Source organism: Episyrphus balteatus, chromosome X (assembly GCF_945859705.1).
Source record: "Episyrphus balteatus chromosome X, idEpiBalt1.1, whole genome shotgun sequence".
NCBI classification, from domain to species: domain Eukaryota; kingdom Metazoa; phylum Arthropoda; class Insecta; order Diptera; family Syrphidae; genus Episyrphus; species Episyrphus balteatus.
Window position 1 is genome coordinate 6444673 of NC_079138.1, and position 24779 is coordinate 6469451.

At 29.2% G+C, this 24779-nt stretch overlaps 1 protein-coding gene across 15 annotated transcripts in view; it reads right to left on the minus strand.

The window, feature by feature from the left end:
- Positions 1 to 24779, minus strand: part of LOC129920705 (protein pangolin, isoforms A/H/I/S) — a 123829-nt gene that overhangs the window by 18297 nt on the left and 80753 nt on the right. For 9 of the 15 annotated variants that reach the window (XM_056002238.1, XM_056002235.1, XM_056002234.1 and 6 more), the window contains 4 exons: positions 20828 to 20915; positions 20262 to 20345; positions 19268 to 19411; positions 1772 to 1964 (listed from right to left, as the gene is read on the minus strand). In XM_056002238.1, the coding sequence (XP_055858213.1) occupies positions 1772 to 1964; positions 19268 to 19411; positions 20262 to 20345; positions 20828 to 20915 (509 nt within the window). Of the gene's footprint in view, positions 1 to 1771; positions 1965 to 2621; positions 4892 to 6372; positions 7209 to 19267; positions 19412 to 20261; positions 20346 to 20827; positions 20916 to 24779 lie in introns of those variants that run through there. The other 6 variants (XM_056002233.1, XM_056002243.1, XM_056002242.1 and 3 more) reach the window with 4 other exon arrangements.

Sequence of the window (24779 nt, forward strand, 5' to 3'; positions counted from 1 at the left end):
TTTTTTAAGATTATTTTTTTTTATTCTTTTTTAAACACTTTCTTAATTTTTATTTATAGGTATGTGTGCAAAATGTTGATTTGGCGAATGAAAAAAAAAATAACGATCCTCTTTTATTTAAAATAAATTATTATCATTTTTTAAAATCTACATTTGATAATAGATAAAACAAAAATTGTTATGTTTATTTATATAAAATATTATTAATTATTTCAATTTCAATAAATATATATTATAACGTACATTTTACCAGTATATTGAAAATTCCTTCTCATTTACTTCAATTGTATTTGTATTTTTTTTTTTTTTTTTTAATATTGAAAACAAATGTAACTATCGTGATTTTTCTGTGTTAAACTTAAATAGCAACAAAAAAAAGTATAATTAAAAAAAAGATTTATTTTATAAATATTTTAATGTTTCTATTTTATCTATTTTAGTTTTTTTTTTTTTGTTTGATTTAAAATGCCCAAAAGTTGCATTATAATTCGTAAATTGTGGAAAAAACGTTAAAAACGCATTCAAATTGTTAGAAAAAAAAAATCATTATCATTTTTTTTTAAATATTTAATAATACTATAAATGATTTTTTTGCGTTTTGATATATTTTTGCCAAAACAAAAAAGATAAAAATAAAAGTTTTTTTTTACGTACGAGTTAAAAAATTACATATATATGTTTGTAGGCCAGTATAATGAAAGTGATGAAGTAGTTTTTTTTCCTACGCATAGATGGGGGTAGTTGTGATGGCAAGAATTCACTCATTTGTGCTCATTTATGGATCTCATAATCCACGAAGTCATTTGAGAAGGTTTTTTAAATGATTGCGAACTTACATCAATCAACAACAAAATATTGCGTAAAATGTTTGGAGTAAAGTGGAGGAGATACTTGTTTGAATGAAAAAACCGAATTGGTGATTGATGTTAATGAATATTTACCCTAATCACGCTGAAATTCGATGTCTAATAACCAGAGGCGTACGTTGATCTGCCGGGGCCCCGGGGCAAAATAAATTTTGCCAAAAAAAACATACATTTTTAGAAAATATCCTCCAAATTCAGCGAGTGAGACATCAAAAGAAGATCTCTTTAAGAACTATACACAACTCAAGAACTAAAAGTTTCTTGGAGGTCTTTTTGCTGAATTGTTTGCATCTAAACATTACTTTGTGCGGACCAAAGTTCCTTTAAGTAAACAAGTTTTGGTTTACAGATATGAGTTCACAGTGAATGCTTTTAGGTAATATATCAAGGTTAACCCCTTGCCGAAAAAAATGCATTTTAAAAAGTTTATTTCCTCGAAATTCATCGAGTGATACATAACTTTTTTCTTACCGTTTGTAAAATTTGATGGCAGTAAAAGACAAAGGACCCTACTAATAATCAAATTTAAAGCTCACTTTAATATTTTACTAAATTCTACATATTTCACCACACCAAAATCGAATTTAATAGTCCGTTTAAAGGCGATAAAACTCGAGCGTTAGCCTTTAAACTGGCCATTAAATTGGTTTTTGGTATAGTAAAAAAATTTACATTACAGATGAAAAATATTAAAGTGAGCTTCAAATTTGATTATTGGTAGGGCCCAAAGAAATGTGTGAATTTTTTGTTTAGCCACTAACCACCCATCCCTAAAACTTCTTCTTTTTTTGTACAATCATTTACTAGTCTTTCATATATGCAAGGAAAAAAATCAAAAAATATTTAAAATTAAAAGTTATATATAAAAAATAAAAAAAAAAATAAAACAATAAATTTAATCTTACCCTTCGTCCAAGAATTTGGTTGATAGCTGCTGATTCTTTAAGCGTACATTCGGCAACAACCTTGGCTCTCATTTCCTTCATATAAAGCATAAATGCATTTAACGGTTTTTTGATATGCGGTTTTTTCTTGTCATTTGAATTATCTTTGCAATCATTAACTTGTATGCTAGGTGAATTTTTTTGATCTAGACCCCTAAAAATGCAAGAGACAAAAAATAGAAAAATGAAAAATTTATTTGAAAAAAATCTAAATTTTTTTTTTTTTCAAAATAAAAAAAAAATTTTCTGTTTTGTTTTAATTTTTTTCGGTTTCAAGAATGAGAAAAAAGCAATTTTGTCACAAAATCACGTTTAATGGTCTAAAATATCTTTCTAGCTCCGTTTGATTTATGTTTTGTATGAAAAAAAACAACTACTAAAGATTTGTCATTTGAATATTTTGACTATGGAACGGGTGTGACCCAAAATGCAATATGCAACCTAAATATTGTATTTTTTCTTATCTCAGTTGTCTAGAAAGCAATATTTTGAATTGGAATTTATTACATCTAAATTGCAAGATAAGATGTTTTTGGTACGCTTTTCTGCTAGTGTCACACCCGCAACATCTTCTTCATAAATTATTATTGTGAAGATAGATTTGAATAAAATGTATATAAAAAATTACGAAAACATAATAAATTAAGTGTATAATAGTATTTGGATGGAGTTTTGGAGACTTGGTGTCACAACCATCTTATCACCGTTGGAATGCAAATACTCAAAATAAAAAAAAAAAAAAATAAACAAAAAACCATATATAAAAATTATAACATCTTTATTGAATATTGAAATAACACTAATTTTCCACCTTTGACTTAAATCGAATGGTTCAATTCCGCTAGATGCTGCAACTGCAGCTAAAGCATCAAACCGTGCCTTAATTAGTGTGCTCAAGTTCTTGGAGCTTGTTGTTCCACCTTGTGAAGCACTATTCGCTGTCACACTATTAAGGGCATTTAGCTTTTGCTTAGCTGTTAGACTCTGTTGTTGTGCTGTAGATGATGATGATGATGATGTTGATGTATCATGGCGAGGGCTGATATTTTGATGTTGTTGTTCGTTTATAACAACTTGATGATTTGTATTGCTGCTGCTGTTGTTTGTGTTGTAACCACTGCTATTGCTACTGCAACTACTGCTACTATGGATAGTTGTGCTTTTTTGATGATGATGATGATTTCCATCTAATGCTGACATCGATGATGATGACGATGAAGAAAACGACGATGATACCAAAGCTGATGATGAAGATGAGGCCGAAGACGATGAACACTGAGGATTGGATGACGATGAAATCGATGACAACGATGGCGATGAATTCGATGTCATCTGTGATTGCTGCTGGTATGATGTTGCGACCGGCGGCGGTGGTGGTGATAACAACAACGAACTACTACTCAAAGTCGCCACCGAATTGTGTTGTGTTTTATTTGATGACGTCTGGTCCTGCAGACTGATGCCACGTTTGAAATAATACTCGGACATTATATTTTGCTCCAGCAATTTATTGATAATAGCAATAAGGTTGTTGGTGGCGATCTTATTTGTTAAAATGTTTGTGTGAATTATGGAATTAATAGCATCAGCAGAGCTTGGGGAATTTGAAGAGGCCGATCGTGCAGCTGCTGATGCAATTGCGGTATGCTGAAGAAATTGATTGGTAAGCTTTAAGTATCGTTCTAAATGCATTTTGGCTATGTCGAGGGATTGATGTTGATCGAGAAAATTTGCCAAAGGATTTATATAGTTTGGAGTTTCACGTCCAGATGGCGATTGCGATGTAACTGATAGCGGATTTTTAAAGAGATGCGATTCAGCACTTTCGGAGGAAGAAGCACTTTGAAGGGGAGGAAATGATGACTGTCCCAAACTGAATGAAAGCGAATCGGTAAATGTATTGATGAGATTCGTTTGTGGTGAATCCAATGCCAGTTGAAATGGAAAGGGAAATGGATGTGGCAATTGTTGTTGTTGTTGTTGTTGTGGCGATGTTACTGTTGCTGAGATTGATGATGCTCGTTGATGGTCAGTAGCAAGGTTATTTTTCTGACGTTGAATAAATAAATTATTTTGATATTCTTGTTGTTGTTGTTGTTGTAACTGATTCTGTTGTTGTTGTTGTTGCTGGAGATGAGAATGATGGTGTCTTAATAACAACAAGTCCGTTAAAGTTGTATCTGCACTATTAACTCCACTAATATTTGTAAGCTCAGCTACGTTATTAAAATTATTAAATGCAACACTATTATTATTATTATTTATTGGTGGAGTTATTGATGGTGACGGTTGCTGTTGTTGTTGTTGATTGTTGTTTAGTTTTTCATCGGTGGTTGGTTTTCGACAATTTGGTGATGGAGTTGTTCGATCGTTTGAACTAAATTCACTTTCTTCAAGTTTGAGTTGTAGGTGTTGTTGTTGTTGTTGTTGTTGTTGTTGCAAGTGGTGATTTGATTGTTGCTGTTGATTATAATTTTGTGACTGATGTAAACTTTGCTGAGCTAAATTACTTGTTAAAAGTTGTTGCTGTGTAGATTGTGTTACTTGTTGTTGAATTTGTTGATATAAATGTTGTTGTTGTTGAGATTGTTGTTGTTGGTGAGATTGTTGTTGAGAATTTATAACTTCTGATACTGGATTATTATTATTATTATTACTAGCTGTATTAGTATTAGAATTTGTTGAACTTGTTAAATTATAATGCGCAGAAATTGTTTGTGATGAAGAAGGGGGAACTACAGCAACAGGACGCTTTTTAATCGAAAGATTTAAAGGTTCATTACAATTTTCCATTTGTTCGTCCTTTATTTGCTATTGATAGATTTTTGTCTTGTCGGTTTTTAGTGTTTTTTTTGTTCTTCTTTTTTTATTATTTTGAAAATTTCACACTTTTCATATTGTTTTTTATAACTAAGCACTTCATAATTATTTTTTGCTCTAATTTGTGTTTTGTAAAGTCAGTCATAAAATATGGTAATCTATATTCAATGTAAGAATAAAACTTTATCAACAAATTTTCATACAAAAAGAAATAAAAAAAAAAAAAACACACAAAACAACTAAACATCAGTTTATTATGGTGTTCAGGATTTCCCCTCTAGAATGGTATTGCTTTCATTAAATTTTGCATAACGTATCATATCAAAGGTTTAATAAAAGCTTTAATAAATTAATGAAATTAGTTGCTATAAACAAAATGTTTTCTCTTAGGCCACGTTTATTTTGCAGTGAATCACGCAAGTGCCGCACCATATTTTCCCATCTGTAGGGATAAACAAATTTTAACTAAATTGTAACGCGTAACGCATAATTTTTTTTTCGAATCTCTCAAACTTATTACCACACTTGATGCAGGTAAGTCATTTCTGTGTTATTTTTTTAATAGCTCAAAATAGTCACATGTGGGGGGACAATCATACCCCTCCCGAGACCAGCTTTTACTTATCATTGAATCGCGCAAAAAAAATCATAATCACATTGTTTTTGTATGACAGATATCCAATAATTTCAAAAAAGTGCGCTTCACAAGAGATACATAATTAATAATAAAAAAAAAATCAATCGCGTGAATCGCGCTTAGAATTATGCTTTGCTACCTATTCATGTTTTGTAAGCAACATAAAATATTTAACACTTCAGTGTTCCTTCCAAGAAGAAAATAAAGCAAAAAAAGTTACTCCGTTTTTAATTGATGTAGGTAATGGAAGGGGCAGGAAATGATAAGAGCATGACAATAGTAATGGATTATGCATGGAGTTGGTGATTGTTAAGGATACATAACAAAAAAAAAAAAAAAAAAAACAATGAAGCGGCAAAAAATAATATTTTCATAATAGACGCACTTAAAGTTATAAATGAAAAAATAAGCAATTTTGATAATTAAAAAAAAAAAAAAAAAAACAAATTGCATGCTTTGCATGAAAAAAAAACCTTGAAAACCATGAACATAATCAAAAGAATAGTAGGTATTGAAGTTATCCACAGGCTTCAAAAATAGAGATGGTCATTTGTTTGTATGAATGCCTGCATTTTGTATAAGTAAAAAAAAAAAAAAAAACACCATCACATACACACATATAGGTACATATATATATCAATCTATTGAATTTCTAAAGAATCTTCTCTTCCGCAAACTTCCTGGTCACAACAGGAGAAAAAAAAATATTAACAGATGTAGAGGAAAGTGTGTAGGTAGGTATAGATGTATAAATACAACGTCAGGCACAAATTTATTTTGAGTATGGGGACACAATCCACAGGTCCGAGAGTCGTCGTCGTCGAATACCAAGAAGCCACAGGGCGAGAGATATATTTTTTTTTTTAAATTTTTTTTTTTTGTTTTTAATTTTTCATCCCTTTGGTGTGTTTTTCAATGCTTCGGGGGACGTTATCGGTCACGTTTGGTGTTGATGTGTAGTGTCAACATAATATACTTTAATTTTTGTTTTTTATTTCTTTAACTTGAGATAGTTATTTTATATTTTTGTTTCAAAATATAAAACAAACAAATAAGAAAAAACAACAACGGCAAAGGTGGTATTATTATAACTCTTTATCGGTACAATGGATGTGATGAACTGTTACGATAAATTCACAATACATCGAATATGGAACTAAGTTTGTGTTTGCAAAAGAGAACATTATCAACAACAAAAATACAAAAAAATAAAAAAAAAAGTACAAAACAAAAAAATAGTATAAAACGAGAGCAATGAGGCAAACACCCGAAATTAATCAGCAACAACCGTACACGAAAATGTTCCCAAACCGACAGTTTTAAGATGGTATATACAAATACACGAAATCATAGAGCGATCAAAATTATCATTCTCATCATCAACCATTGCTGCTTGTCCAACTCCACCAACAAAAACTTCCTTCAGCGCTCCGCCGCGTTCCTACGCTCCTGCTTCTGTTCTACATCCCATTCCCCATTCCCATCCTATCACCATCATCATCATCTTTCTCATCACCATCACTAAGGCAGCCAGCACCACCATATCCTACTTCCATACACACATATATACATAATCATCATCATTATCAACAAATATAACGTCATCATCATTTTCCACAATTCATATTGCAGTCATCAAACTCTCATGTTCGTTTCATTCATTCACATGGATTCTTAAAATGCTGTCGTCGTCGTCCTTTCTCACGTGCGGTGCGCTGCGGTACGGCGCGCAACAAATCTACGAACACACCCCCGTTACCCATACAAACTCGCTCGCTCGTTTATAACGAATGGTTGGTAGTAAATTTCCTGTGTGCTGTCCTGTCAACCCTCAGCAGCGCTCAGCAAAAAATACAAAAATACACAAGAAAGAAATATAGAATTGCAATAAGAGAGCGAAAGCTTTTAATCTCAATTCAAGCTTTTGTTTTTTTTTTTTTTTTTTGTATTTACTCCTCACTTACTTTCTAAAAGGACATTTATATTATGCTGCTCCTGCTCCTGCCACTTTTTTTTTTTTTATTTTTGTTTTGTCTTTAGCCAGTTTTGTTTAAAAACATTCAACGGGTTGTGTGAGTTTCTGTAATAACTTGTAAGGAAGAATAGAAGGGGGCGAAGAAGTAAGGAAGAGAGCTGCTGATGGGGAGATTATGAATATACATGTAGGCAAACACATTCCTAGTAATAATTTTTTAGTCCTTTTTTTCGTATTATTTATATAGATATAGGTATGAAGGTATCTACTAGTTTTAGTGCATTTACATACATAGGTATATAAAAAAAATTTAAGTACAGGCAGAAGGACACACATCCCAGCTCCCAGGCAGCAGGATAAATATCTCTATCTCTTGCCTCCATTTCTCTTTCTTCAACAACAGCACCAGTAGCAGCAGCAGCAGCAGCAACAACAACAACAACAACAACAACAAAAATCGTTATTCAAATCTCGAGTGCAATTTAGAACATAACCCAGAAAGGACAAATTATTACTGTAAATAAAGTGCACAAGAGATGAATGAACAGGATAAATGCTTGAAATATTTAAAGTTGAATCATAATGATGACAATCATAATAATCATTATGATGATGATGATGATGATGAGGATGGTGTAATGTAATGGTTAAAATTGAAATGAGAAATATACAATGAGAAGGCCTCGAGGGCTTGGAGAGATGTTTTTATGCAGAAGTAGGTATACTACCTACCTAAAAGTAGTTAAAAAAAAAGTGCATTGGTGTTTCGAGTGCATATTGAATAGCATAGATAAGTACATACATATATGAAGGTTTTAAAATGCACAGCGTTGCCACTCCCAACTAACACATTAACTTCTGTAAATTGAAATCTCGCAGGTAATAGTTTGTATAGAGCTTGGAAAGAGCTTGCTTCAGAAACATATTGCTTTGTATCTATTAGTTCGAATTTGTTTAAACAACTTCTACAAAAGTTGTTAAACAAGCATGTTTTTCGGATAAGCTTCGGTTGATGGATCTTATAGAAGTTAAGGTAACTTTAATCTTCGAAAATGCTTGGTTAACAACCTTCTTTAACTACTGTATCGAGTTTTTGGCTTAGACCTTAAAATCTCGTGGTAACGTTTTTTTTTTTGCTCTTGAGATTGAATTATATATGAAGCTTGGAAATTCATTGTTTGTGGAAATTATACAAAGTAGGAGTTATTCTTTTCAAACAGACGGAAATCTATATGTTCCGAAGAGCTAATGAGCTGGTGTTTAGTGTTGAAAATTTCTATAATTTCGATAAGAATTGTATTAAAGACCTATACAAGCTCTTCCGAATCTATCTGTCAAATTTCACAGCTTCGGTAAAGCTTCTTATTAAGGCTCCAACTTATATAAAGTTCTCCTTTTGCCATGTCCAACAACGTTACTGAAGCTGAAATGTGGCTTCGGTAATACCTTTATCGAATGTTAGTTGAACAGTTAGTTAGTTAGTTGAACTCGGCTAGAAAAAAATTTTTTTTCCTTGTTATTGTTTAAAAGGATTGCAGTTACATTTCAATTTTGGTGTCTCTTATAAACTAAACTAAAAAAATTATAGCAAGTTATTCTAGCATAAAAAAAAACCTTTTAAGACGATAAACTTCAAAATAATGCAGTGTCATCATCACCTTAATTAGCTGTGTGCAATAAAAATTAGGTGAAATATCATCTCCCTTCTTGCAATTTACAGCTACCAAATGATAGTTGATAAAAATTAAATTTCGATATCTTATTACTAAAATTTTGAAACCAGAGAATGAATTTATAAATTTAAGTTAATTGGCAGCTGTGGAGACAACAGGAATAAGCAACTCCAATAGAGAATATTTATAAGCAAGTTAAATGAGAGAAGGTGTTTTGTTTTAAAAATATAAGAAGAATGAGTGTAATTACTAAAAGATAACCACCACCGTCACCACCCACTTATATGTGTGTATCTCCCCATTTTATATTGATATTGGGTAGTTTGTGTGAAAAATTTACACAGTACTTTACATACACACAGAAGTATATTAAATAATTTGAAAGGATATGCAGAGAGTTTGAAGTGTGAAAATATAATCTGTTGCTATAGCTATAACGGGATTGATATACATATAAAGAAATGCAAAAAAATACAGATTGATGAAGCTATCGTATCAAAACTTGCAAGTGGTACCTACAAATATAATTAAGATAAACATGCACGCAAAGTTAGACCATGGGGCATATTCATAGTTCTTGTCTAACTTAAACTGGAGTTTATCCTATGTAATTTAAATGTGATAAACTCGAGTTTTTCTTAAAAGCAGCTTGAATAGAGTCTATGAATAATAAAAAAATAGCAACATTTCATAGGCATAGGGAAAATATAATATCTTAAATGAAATTTAGCTCCATCGAAAGTATGTAATTTGATTAATTTTATTCAGATGTATTTAAAAAAAGAAAAACATCAAAATGTGTAGAAATAACAATTCCACGCCTAAAATCAAACCATCTTTAAGAAATTTAATTATCCGTTTTCGAGAATTTGATTAAAAAAAAAAACAATTTGTTAAACATTTATTGATGTTTATATTGAAAAAAAAACATCGTTGAAATTGAATTAGTCGTTTGGAGGAAACTCAGATTAAAAAAAAAATGAACATTCTATGGTAGCTACCGATAATCATTTTCGAAAAGAAAAATCCTTATACAAATATAGAAGATCTAAAAACTCGCAAGGATGAAAAAAGGGCACTCTAAAATTAGATGATGATGATGAATTACCGCCCTTTTTACTATACGATTTCCGCTTGAAATAAGTGGAATGCACTTTAATTCTGTTAAATTTAAGGTGAGCTTCATTTCATTTTAATAAGAATTTTCATCTTAAGAAAATAAAAATTTAAAAACTACCATAAGAACTCAGCTTTAGTTGCAGTTTATCATACTTATTTTCAACAGTGCGATAGGCTGATGGTAATTCACTCGCCTAATGACCCAACAGTTGTTGTGGGGTCAATTCCCAATGGCATGCAAGCTCATGCCTATTATTGTTTGGGCCTTAAGACAGAATCTGTTTGTTTTTAGGTGTTGAACGTTTGAATTTTTTTTTAACTAAGTAGTTGGACCTTTTTTTGAGAATTTCTAAAATATATGATAGGTAGATATCTTCCATTTTTTTTATTCTCTATCACCGTAATGTCATTTCTGATTGTTATCTAAACTACTTTGTTAACGAATCCCATTTTGAGTACTTCTATTAAAGTTTAAATTTTATTAAAAAAAATTTTAGGGAAATATTAAATTTACGAAAAAAAAAACATCGATTTTCAAGATTGTTACCTACCAACACAATAAATTTTGTACACACAATACAAAAATCATTAATAAAGAACAAAAAAAAACAGTTAAAATGAATATAATGTGTGCATAACGGTGTATAGGTAAAGACACAAACAAGAGTATTGCAATCTAAATAGAAATAATATTCAGATGTGTGTTAATACTGAATAAGAATAACAACAAGGACATTTCTCTCGATTTGAATGTATGTATGTATTTCGTTGTGTCTTCATAAAAAGCACAAAAAGCTCGCTTGTAAAATAATGCACAAAATTTAAGTTATTTGATAGGGTTGCCATTGGTGTATTTTACAAATATAAAATTACCTAATAGTCCAGTAATTTTAGGTTTTATTTAGTTTTAGTTTAGTTAGTTTTTTAGTAAGTTAGTTTGAATGTCAATAACAAATGAAACTTATAAAAAATGTATTAATAAAAAACAAAAGAGCTTACACATGTATTTTTCAGTATTCAAATACAAAATTATTCACTCTTAAATAAAACAAAACTATTATTACATATCATGGATTATGCCTATGCTGGAAATCGCTCTATTCCGAAAACGGTTGATTTTACAGAAAAATACATAAGGCAATATATGTAGATAATTTCATAACGAACAATTTTTTCTATAAAATTTTATTGACCTCCGAGCAACAGGTCGCGAGATATATGCGAAAAACTGATTTTCTTGACATTTTGACCTCTATAACTTCTAACACCGGCACGATATCAATGTAACGTAACGAAGGTGTATACCAAAATTCAGCCAAATAGGAATTTTTTCGCAGATTGGGGATAAAAATGCCTAAAATTACTGGGCTATAATGAATTAATATTTATTGTTTGGGTCTTAATTTGTTATAAAATGAATGTTGGATTAGAGAATTTGGTATTATTTGTGTTAAAATGCTAGAAAAAAAAAACTCTGACACGAATTCCCCGTTTCAATACAAAATAAAATAAAAATTGACTTTTGTTTAATAAACGGCGAGCGTGTTGAAATTAAATCATGATTCTTTTACAAGATATAATTTGTTTTTCACTAAGAAAATGTTAGAAAAAACATCAACTTTGATCATAAAATCAACTAAGTTTTTTCTTTTATTTCCACCTGAGGTGACTTTGCCGATTTTTTTTTTTTTTGGTAGGTAATACTAAATAAAATCTTGATTTATGACCTATGGACTTTGCGGTGAAAATTATTTTTATTTTAAAAACACAATCAAATGCTGCTTTTTTTTTCGAAACAATCAAATTTGATGCTGATTTTTTACGAAAACTACATAATTCTTTAAATGCAATTTGAGAGAGTTCAATTTTATTTAAACAAAAATCTAAGTTGTTGCACTCTATATAAACAAAATAATTTAATTTGGTTCTAAAGCGAAAAATGTAGTTCTTATTTTTTAAGGGTACATAATCAGTAGCTGTTACTGTTTCTCATTGACCGTGTTTGTGTGTCTCTTTTTTCCTTTTTATTTTATATATATATATTTTTTTTAATATTAATGTTTCTGTTTTATTTTTATAATTTATTTATTTTTTTTTTTTTTAGATAAAGCTTGTCAAGTTGGCGAGTAATTGTAGTTGCTGAGAGCGAGAGAACACGCGCACAAGATATCGTCAATTTTTTTAAACTTAAAACGAGAGAGAGAGAGAGAGAGAGAGAGAGAGAGAGAGAGAGAGAAAAGCTTTATTTATCAATGTAAATATGAGAGGATAAGGGTTGAAGTTTTGGTATGAAATCTCAGGCTCGGGTAAATTTCATGTTTTCCACACTCAAAACACACAAAAACATTCACTTTTTTCAACGAGGCGAATATAGAAACAACTAAATTCCAATGTTTTGAATAAAATTCCCCGAATCTCCATCCATACAACTTGACTGTGCAAATTTACTAAAAAATTTAATATTCTTTTGAGTTATTAACATTTTTATTTTGTTATGTAGTAGAAGCACAGAATTAACATTAAAGTTTGTATTTATTGATTTGTTTTTTTTTTTTTTTTTTTAATGATTCCGGGACAACGCAGAATCCTTTATTTTTTTTGTACGCACACAAACATATACACGTTAATAAGTATTGTTTTTTAATAAAGAGTAATTATAAAAAAGTATAAATCTCTACACACCGGTTAGAAAGGGTAATGATTGACTGAAATTTATTAACTTGATGATGTTGTCTGATTCGGCAGCTTTATGATTCAACATTTATCTTTTATATATGTTTGTATATATATATATATATATATATATATATTATAAATACATATACGAATAATTTTCTATCTACCTCTATATAAGATTTTTGTTGTTTCTCTATGTTTGTGGAGAGGCACAAGGTACTTATGAAGAAAAGATTTGCGATCATGACCTACAAAAACCCTTATAGCAAAAACAAAACTTAATATGATATATTCATATTCATGCTTATAATGGGGGGGGGATACATTTTCAGAAGTCAGATATAAAGGAGGACAACATCCGTTTCTCCATATATGTATATGTATACATCTACAACGTAAAAATGTATTGTGCAATTGCATTTTGTTTACTTTATTCAGTGTTTTTTTGTACACGAATTTGAGAGAATATAATTATACACTTCAAGGATGGAGTCAAGGCCGTTACTGAAAAAAAAGTCAAAAAGGTTACATACGTTTCAAGTTATTGTTCATATTTTTTTTAATTATATATTTTTACTGCGGGTAAAATATTAGGATAAAGGTTAAATTGCAGCTAACTTGTTCGTTTTGTTGATTTTTAAGACAACACAGACAAAATCTTCAACTCCATTTTTACTTGCGATGTTAGGGTACTATAGGGCAAGTTTAGGTCATTTAGGTTATACCAAATTAAACTCGAGATAATAAATTAATCAAACATGACAATTCTCTATCTAAACTACAGAAGGTGATTTGCTTAAAACTTGGCAGTTTTTTTTAGTGATTTCCAATTTTTTTAATTTTTTTAAAATCAATTTTTCGATTTTTTTTTTTAACTTTAATTTTTTGTGTCGAATTATATATCCCTTGGCATACCAATTCTTTTTCTGGAACATTGAACACTTTTAAAAAATATTTACATGTATCTATTAAAAACTATAAAATAAATAAATATAAATAAAAATAAACATTGAACACTTTTTGAGAATGTTTAAATGTAGGTTCAGTCGGTCGAATATACCAGTTTGGGTAATATGCCACTTTTCAATATTTTTCACTACTAAATTCATTTTAGCAATGCTGACATTCGCTTATTCATAATAAGTTCTCATGGCACACAAACGTTCAAGATACCTACTAAGAAATTAAATTTCATACTTGATTTGGAGTTTGAAACATTTATAGCCCTATTCTGCTATTCGATTCACGTGAATCGAAAGAATTCATTTCTTAATCACGCCAAACAGGCTTTGAAAAATCTCAACTTTTCAAAAGCAAAGCAATGTGTCCAGCTATCTTAGAAATTCTAAGGAAAAAAATTTGCTTAAATTTAATTCTAACCCCCATTTAAAGGCTTCTTATTTTTCACTGTAAATCGAATAGCAGAATAGGGTAATTAAAAAGATGATTTTCGTGTTATAAAAATAAACACAAATTTTTATATTTTTTTTTAAAAGCTCTTTTAAAATTTTGTTCATTAAATTAAATTAAACAAAAAATTCTTTAATGAATTTTTACTTAAAAAATGTAAGCAACTTTTTCCATAAAAGCAAGTATTTGGTGCATTTTACTTTGTATAATAATACTAAACATGTTTTTAAATTTTTAAAAGTCCTTAATAATTTATTACCAAGCGAATGCATACTTTAAAAAAATGTATATAAAATCTCTCCTTTCGTATCCACTGGTTCTGTTCCATTACAAAAAAAAAAAAAAATAAATAATACATATATATTTCCTTGAAAAATGAGATGAGTATGAGTGATGATGAAGATGATTTGTATCATATATCATGACGTGAGATATTATGTAAGTACTATTGTTACAGCTACTATTCATTGTTGGGCGCCATACACACAACTACATTTTTATTTTCTATAATAAGACAACTCTGTATGAAAGTTAACATTTTTTTGTCAGTTGCATAATGAGGAAGGAGCAGGATATGAAAGGAATCCTAACATTAGTGGGGGTTATTAACCTTCGGAGAGGTGTGTGTGAGGAAATAAGGGAGCTTTTACCAAAAGCTTTATCTCTTTTTTTTGTCTTTTTTATATAAATGATTATGCGCAATGTTGAAATTCTCTATCTTTCTCTCTCTCTCGCTCTTTTTATCTCTATTCTTACGTTTTTTCTATTATTATTTTTTCAAAAACATGAATGAGAGTATGCAAGTATTAATATTGCCTACAAAGCAATAAGCAAAATAATGTAGATACCTGCACCAACATAATGATAATTCAATTTCTATACCTTTATTTTTATATATATTTTTACACATTAAACATGTAAATTGAATAAAAAATACTCAGAAATATTCTTAAAACATAGGATTGGTATATCATTACAGGGTGTTTCTGAGGATATAAATTACAAAATATTGAAAAATTGGTGTTTAAAATTAATCTGTCCGGGCTTCGTGAAATAATTCTTCAATTAAATAACCCCTAGGCACACGGTAGGTGCCTAGTATAAACTTTAAAAATCTATGGACAAACGTTGGGATTTACCTAAAGCATAAGTAAATTTTGTGAAAAAGCCTTAGTTAAGAATGCAACAAGTTTTCAAAAATCCTTGAAATTTGATCCCTAATTTTAGAGATTTTTTTTTGTCATTTTGGTTTGTTTTTTGGTTTGAAAGATTTTTGTATCGAGAGTTTTGAAGGCACAAATACATTATTTTTTTCGCCGAGTGGTCTGTAAATTCGGTTTACGGACGATAATTTTACGTGATAACGACATAAGAAAATAGGTTGTATGCGCGTTGTCTCTCTTTAAATAAGAAATGGGAAAACAAATTGTTTTTTCTATTTTCTTTAAATTGTTTGTCAAGTTTTTATGTATAAAAAAATACAAGATGATAATATTATCTCATATGCAAAAGGGCTGTTTGTTTTTTGTATTGACATAAGAGAAGGATTTGTAGAAAGGGATTAAAAATTTTTTTTTAAATTCATTGCGTTTTATTACTCAGGCTGAGAACTTTTCAAACTGCCCTCGTAGTACCTATGATATTTAAGCTAAAAATTAAGGCTTTATTTCTATCTATACGTTTTGTAGTAAAAAATAGGAATCATTTTTTGAAGCCAATCATATTTTATTAAGAAAAAAATGCCCCCTTTTTTCTTATATCATTTTGTCAATTTTTCTTTTAAATATAAAAAGCTTATATAAAAATATGACATTTAGAAGATTAATATTATTCCTAAAGAGTAAAACTAAATTCAAGTAGGTACAACATATAGAAAAATGTTTTTGCATGACAATCTATTATACAATTTTATACCATCTCAAAGCTCTGTACGTACAACATTTACAAAAGGATCTATTTCAACTATAATATTGAACCGAATGTAAAGCCAAATAGTCAAAATTGTAAGAAATGCACACATTTTGCATTGAACTTTTTTTTTCAATGCAGAAAATTTTGTTTTTTAATGCAAAAATTATTTTTATTTGAAATCAAAATTTTATTTTTAATGCAAATATTTTTCAGTTGCAATAACAATTTTTTTTAAGATGCAAATTTTTTTTATTTGCAACAAATATTTTTTTTTATGCAATTTTTTTCAGTTGTAATAAATGGGAACGAGTCGTTATTCTGTATTCCTAAATTCTGTATGACCAAAATTCTGGAAATCCATTATTCTGCTTTTTGGAATTCTGTATATTCCACACCTATACCTTTTTGTCGTTCCTGTTAAACAATTTGTATTCAATTAACAAATTAAGTATAACAGTGTATATAAGAGCCGTTTGGTGAAACGCAAGTTAAGGATTTATGTTCTACATAAAACCTCATGTGACAGTTTTCGCACAGGAAAAAGGAGAATGGGCATATTGGACGTTTGGCGGCCAGTAATGAAATTGGTATCAAATGAAAGAACTATAACGTAGGACAAATTTTTACTATAGCCGTTTCGTTGTATTGCATTTGGAATGGAAGATATGGCAATATTAGTGTTGTTAATGCATCGAGCAATATGCGAAGGGCAAATTGAAATACTATTTTAATTAAATTATGAAATATGATTTTATGTCATTTTTTTATGATTTAAAACCTCAATCTTGAATATCCGACCAATGGAACTCAAAATATAAGCTTTTTAAGCCAACCACTCCAAGATTTTGTTTTTGAGTTTTCAAAAGGAAAAAACAAACAAATAATTGAAAGAAAGTCTTAAAATAGACTCGAAATTGATGTTTTAAAAAGCATATATTTTGGGTTCTATTGATTGGATATCCAAGATAAAGGTCTTCAGGCTCAGGAAAAATGACAGATTATCATATCTTGCACTTAAAATACATAGTTAAATTTTAAACATTGAGACAATTTGCATTAACTTTTAAATGCAAAAATGCATTTTATCCGTTTGTGAAGAACGTTAGAAGGATAAAACTTCTGCACAATGTATGTAAGACTAAACTACATCAAAAAATAACAAAATCGTTCTTGGCCGCGGAACGTCCAAGTTCCATACAAAATTGCCCATTCTCCTTAGGGAATAAGAGATTATGTTCTACACACATACATTTTTAAGTTTCGTTTCAGACCTTACAAAAAAAGACAAAAACAAATAAAAAATAACAAAAAATCAAATATGAAGATTCTTGGGTAAATATTACTAGTATATTTTGGTATTCAAGGTATGTCATTCAAGTTCAATCCAATAGCTGTAAGTCATATGCAAATTAATTGGGGAGGCACTTTACTTTAACATTTTCTTCAAATAAAATACCAATAAAAAACAAGTGCGCACTTTTTTTCATTATAAAAACAATTTTTCTTTTATCATTTACAGAATTATTTTGGAATACAGAATTTTGAAATCCAGAATTTTGTATTTACAGAATTTTAGAATACAGAATTTTGAATTTACAGAATTTTAAAATACAGATTTTTGAATTTACAGCATTTTAAAATACAGAATTTGGGAATACAGAATTTTGGAATCCGAATTTTGGCACATACAGAATTTCGACCCCAACCCGTAATAAATATTTTTTTTATTAAACATTTTCCTTCAATAATTATAAAACACGTATTTAAAAATAAAAATAATACTTTCAATATTTAGCCATATATTTCGACATTTAGAGATCAAAATAAACAGCTATTTTCAAGTACAGAAATGTAAAAATGTCAACAAACTATTAAATATTTACTTTTAGACATTTTCCAAAATCCAAAAAGAGATAAAATATGTTTTTCCAATTTCTTACTTTTATAGGCATTGTTACATCTTTTCAAAAAAACCAAGTTTTCAAAATAAACTGTCAATAACATAATTATATTGACATTTCTATGTAACATGTTGAACTATTTCGATAAAGTTGTACCTATTTAAAAATTAAGTTATTAACTTAAAAGCCATTCACATACTTTTTATGGTTTTTTGTGGAATCTTTTTTTGGTTTGTTACTGAAATTTCACATGGTGAATGTTAAAATTTGTTAGTTGCAATTGACAACCTTGGTCAAAACAAATAAATTAAAACTCCAAAGATGTAAAAAAAAATACAGTCGACTCCCTCTAAGTCGAACTTTCACGGACTCAAAAATCGGTTCGAGTTAGAGAAAATTCGAGTTAGAGGGATTTATTCAATATTTTTTCTTCAAAATTGTTCATTCAAAATGGTGAAAAAGTTCGACTTAGAGAGAGTTCGACTTAGAGGGAGTCGAATGTACTTAAAATTATGCTTAATTTACCAAGTTATTACTAAACCCAGAGACTACGTGAATTAGCCAATATCGACTTTATAGAATCTCTCATAAATATTTCAAAACTAAAATTTTATGCAACCTGTAAGATGTAACCTATCTAATAATGCACTGATAATAATGCGCATTTCTTTACCACATTTCCGGATTGTAAGTAGAATTTCCTCCAATTTTTGTTTTGTCTTTTTTAAATTCATTTTCAAAGAGCCAAGTAGGTACAAAATCAACTTTTTTTTTAACTTAAACTATATACCTATTTAAAGTTCTTATTTAAGCTGGCATTTCATCGAAACAAAAAAAAATCAATTTTTAAAGCTTTAGAAAAGCTCACACACAGGATTTTTTTTCTTTAAATTATACAAAAAAATAGTGTTTCCGCTATTTCCCACAGTGTACCATAATAGTCACAGTCACTTAGCTGAAACATCAACCCATCATTTTTTTTTTAGTACAAGGACTCGTGCCACCAAACGGTTAGAAGATTTAAAACAAGTTCGTAAGGATTGGTGTGGTACTAAAATTCAGTAGTTGTTTCATTTTCTTTTACTCTATCATAAACCAAACCTCTTGCAACTTCCTATAATTCAACACCCCTATGGATATTACTACCCCTCTTTTGAAAAATATAATAGTCAACATGAAAATGCATTTGTGTGGGTTTGTTTAAAGTTGTTAGGCAGGATCCTTAACCAACCAAACAAATTAATTCGTTTTCTCAGTTTATTATTTTTTTTTTTTGTATTTTTGATTTTAAATTAAAATGAAAAAAAATATATATATAATTAAAAGATTCCTTACCTTCCATACCGATGATTAGATGACTCCTGCCCGATTTCCTGTTTTGGTCCAGGCGTCACAATCGCCGGATGTGAATTTAGTACATGATGCGGTGAAGTATGAACCGAAGGCAACAGACTCGGTGAAAAGCGGAATGAAAAATCACTAGAATTTTAAACACACAATAAATTTAAAGAAAATTAAAAAATCTTAAAATTGCATAAACTTAATTATAAATTAAGAAAATTTAAATCCATCAAAAAATGGCTAGTTTTGGGGAGTTTTGTCTCGTGTGATTTTTAAAGCTTAATTTTCATATTTGGTGACAAGGTATTTTTTTGTTTTTGGTTTTTTGAAATATCGGGCTTTGTACAAGTTGAAAGTTTACCTACATTCGCTTATCAAAGGTCTCTTTAAGCTCTATTCATAACCGAACCATTTCCGCTGTTTTTTTTTTCTTAACTATGTATTTATTCTGAAAGAAGATATCTGGGGACCAAAGTCCCGAAACAAGGTTTGGTTCAAAAATTAGAGTTCAAAGTAAACAGAACTATTTATACAGGTTATAAAAATTATAAATTTATTTTTTTAAAGCTAACCAAAAAAAAAAGTATTAATATGTCTTCCATATCCACCTAGTGAGGCATTAATAGAAAGGGTCTTTAAATTCTATAAATACATGAAAAGCAAAAGTTTCTGGGAAATCTATTTGTCGAGCAATTGGAATCCAAACATGTTTCGATTTACAGATATCAGTTGACGGTTGTAAGATTATTATTTTTTCCAGGAAAAGCATTTACTTCTTTTTAAGCACATGCCACCCTTTGAATATTCGAAAAAGTTCGGGCCTTATACTTAAAGCACGAGCCGGACCTCGTTGGTATACCAACAGCTGATTAAATCAGTAAAAAAGGCTTTATTATATCCTTACTCCACTAGTAACCGAGTAAATCAAAAATAATTGTAAATATATAAAAAAAAAAACAATAATACAAAAAAAAAAAACACTTCTTACCTTGATAACGTTGTGTTGATGGGTAGGGATGAGGGATATGGACTTCTAAAACTAGACGCTGCTGAATACACGGATGGGGTATGCCTATTAAATAAACAACAACAAAAATATAAAAATTTAATTATTAGGTAAAATTATTGAAACCTAATTAATTTTAAATCGACTAACACACAATAATTGTATCTAAATGCAAATTTGTAAAACACAATTAAAATTGCCGCACTCAACTTCCATATATGGAAATACTTGAAGCCAGTGTTTAAGAAATAAAAAATAAATATCGTAGGCAAATCATGAAATGCTTATTTATTATTGTTCAATTTAATTGGTGAATTAATAGCTAATCGACGCCGACGCGCGATGATCAAAGATGAAAAGACATACTTTTGTAGGTACAAAGAAAAAAAAAAAAAACGTAATAAATTTATTTTATTATTCAAATGAAGTACAGGTAGAGTATGGGAGAGTGTTTAAGCAGCATTTTATTGGTTGAAAATATAATTTAAACGTTTTTTTTTTTTATTATAAAAAAAAAATTATTATCAATTATCATTAATTGCACTTACCATGACGCTACTTGTGACATATCCGGACTCAGCATAGGATATGCATATTGACTGGCGGGAAATGGATAGATCGCGGGCCTCGTCAGACCTGAAAAATATAATAGAGAAATAAAGATATAAGAGAAAAACAATATTAAAAACAAAAAAGGGAATGGAGCATTTGAATATTTTTTTTTTTTTTTCTAATCCAATAAAAATATTTTAAGAACTTAAACGTCAAAATCTACTCATAATGAATTAATACAGCCCCAAGCGAACTAACTCTCAAATTTATAAACTTATTCCCACCGAAAATGTCCAAAATGACATTATTCGTTGCAAAAATCATAACTCTTGAGCACATTAAGATATCGATACAATTTATTTTAATTTGATAGAAACTTCCACAGGGTGTTTCAGAATCATTGACAGAAGAAAGATTTTCTTAGAAAAATGGAATTAACAATAAAAACAATTATTTCCTATACTTTTTCCTGTCCTTCTATCCAACCAAATTTTAAGACGTCACGTCGCGGTAATCAAATAGGTCGAGTTCTAGCCTAAATAATTAAAAATAACCTTTTTTTAAATAAAAATCCCCCTTAAACTGTCTTAAGCAAAAAGAGGCAGTTGTTTTTTTTTTGTTAGTAAATATTTCAGGAATTGTAAAAGATTAAATTTTGGCTGACTTATAAGTCCGTTGACTTTCATTGAAAATTTTGTAATATCTGTCTTGGAAACTAATTTTAAAACTTAACCACTTATGGATCTAATAACTCTTTATCCAGCTTAAATTTTCTTTTTTTTTTTCAAAGTTCGATACAAACATTTCGACGTTGAGATATCGAATTTCGAACGAAAAAGAATCTTTGTGCAACCGCGCGCTGATTGCACAAGAAAATTAAGGAGTGTTTGAAATCTTGAATAAATTTACCACACAAAGTTTTTTTTTTTTTTTTTTGCAACAATTTGAAAAATAAAGCTTTTGGATTAATCAAGTGTCTGTACTGCCTTTTACAGTTTAATGCCTACAAAAATTCTACAAAGTTTCGTTTCAATCCATCAAGCCGTTTTTTGTTGTTTTTTTATTGGATCGAATTTTTGCTAAAACAAATGTTAAGGTCACAATTTTGTCTTTGATAATTATCTTTAAGAAAAAAAAACATTTTTTTCACTTTTTACTTGCGATATAGGTACTATAGGGCAAGTTTAGGATTCGTAAAAAAAATCGAACTCGAGATAACAATTTTACATGACATAACGACGATGGAGAATGCCAAAAAAGTGGGTCCGGCAATTCTGTCTGTCTGTCTGTCTGTCTATGTGTCTGTCTCTATCTGGAGCTGCAGCCTAAACGAGTGAAGTGATTTTCTTCAAACTTGGTAGTTAGCAGTTTTTGGTGATTCCCTAGAGGGGAAATTGAAATTTTTTTTTTATGACCAAAACTAACGGTACCTGCCATATAACGGAAATAGAAAAGGTAATTTTTTTCAAAAACGGCTCTAACGATTTTGATTAAAATTTTTGTGTGTAGTACTACACATAAGGGCCAACTTTTTAAATAAAAAAAATATTTTTTGTACCGTTATTAACGGTACCTGTCATAGAACGGGTTTTTTCATTTCTGAATATCTCGTACAACATTAACCCGATTTAAATGAAAATTTTTATACAAACGTGTGTAAGTAAAGATAATATTAAAAATTTAGAAAATTTTCAAAAAACGCATTTTTGGATTTTTAAAAAATATTTCAAAATTTTTTTTTGAAAAATCAATTTTTTGAAAACGGATCAATGAAAAATTTTGAAATTTAGTTTTTATGTGTAAATTAATTATTTCTTCAAAATGGCATACCAACTTTTTTTTTGAAAAATGTTAAAAAATTTTTATACATAAAAAATTATTTTTTTTAAAAACGGCTCCTACAATTTTCGAAAATTTTTTTCTAAAAATACCTTTTTATACAAGAAATAAAATGGCATATTTGTTTTTTGTTTTAAGATAATTTAAAACGGAGTTTAATTAATTATAAAAACAGATTTAATTTTTTTATACTACTTATAAAATTTCTTCAAAATATCAAATTTTAAATTTCTTGAATAAAAAGCTTTAACATTATAGTTACTTTAAGCATAAGAGCAAGTACGTGTGACCCCAGTCGTGCAATTTATTTTATTTCTATTGATAAAAATTTATAAATTTATGAAAAATTAAAAATTCAGTTTTTTTTTTATCGCTTCATTTTTTCCGCTTGTTTATGTTTGGAATTTTAAGAAAATTAAATCTAAATTTAATCGAATCTAAATTCATAACTTAACTTAAAGTTAAAAATTGCAATATTGAAAAAAAAAGAGTCATAATTGTAATAAAAATAGTCCTGTTCACAAGCTCCAATAAAAAAATTAATTTCTGGAACTAGTTTAAAGTTTAGTTTTAGTTTAGATTTTTACGTCAAAACTCTTAAAATTTTCATAGCATAGTTAATAAATTAGTTTTAAATTTTTAAATCGCACCGACTTTTAACAAGTTGGCCACTATGCGTCGGTCGTTTTCCATTAAAAGTAAACCAAACTGTTTAAGCCTTTGGCTTTTAAATTAAAGGGACATATTTTTTTTTTCGTATTGCTTTTCAGATCAATGCATGACACGTTTTTGACTGTTCTTTTATATAAATGTAAATATTAACAATTATATCCTGTTCAATGCCAAGAATGTGACGATTATTGCATTCCACTCGAATTAATACAAAAAGAAGGATAAAAGGACAATAGGTAACCAAATGCACAATGTCAAGCTCAAGCCCATCAGGACACCATCATATCTGCTGTAGACAACAACCAAAAAAAAAAAAAACAGTAAAGCCTCTCTGACATCATAATAATATCCAAACAATAATAACACCAAATATTAAATGGACAATCTTCATACAAAGCAGAAAATTCCTCATAATAATTCAATGGTGCATATAATAGAGAGTATTAAAATATAAAATATTATAGTAGGTACAAGAGCGATATTCATCATAATAACCATCCGTTTAGATATGTAAAATGGTAGAATGTAGACATCCTTTTCATGGTCCTTAAAAGAGATATAGATACAATCGAAAAGTGAAGATTTCGATATTTCTTTTATACTCTTTATATTCATCGTTTTAGGTATTATGAATTGCTATGGTGACCAAGTTGGCAAGCTTATGTTTTCTACTTTCGTTTTTTACTATATTTACTTTTATAAACATTTATTTCAACTAATTTCACTTTCGAAACTCTAGCCATTTAACAAAAAAATCAGTTATTATTTTTTTAAAGGTACCTACTAAACTTAAATTGAGGATGGTTTAAAAAAAAGTCTTTATAAAGAAATATGGTCACACTAATAATTTTATGTAGAGGGGTAGTTTCGCTTTTATTGCAACCCACATCATAGATAGGGAGTTAAGCACATATACATACATTACAATGTAATATTATTTGGCATTGTTATAAACGAACTGTTCAAAGGCGCGGATAACTCCGTAAATGGGAAATTTAGATTTTCGAAATATGACGGAAAACTTACAAGTGGAATACTTAAATATAATTTTTAAGGTTAACAATTGGATTGCAGTACATAGGTCAAAAGACGTTTTTTGATAGATTTCAATAGACACGAAATAGCGTATTAAGAGATTAATAAAAGAAAGAGTGTTTGGGTCCAATTTTGTACCATTTACTGGAACTTTTAACAACATAGTTACTATGTTTACTGGCAACACAAGTGTGAGCGAAACAATTATGGTCAAAAATCGGACGCGTAATAGCCAAGAGTGTATGTTTGGATATCCACACAACGCAACGCCGCGTTTTTTTGCCAGCTGCATTGACAATATGCCCCAAAATCATTATTGAATCATACATTAATTCCAATTTCATATGTTTTATTTGAATTAAAAGTTTTCCGTCCGTATCGTCGGCGTTGCTTCGCTGCTTT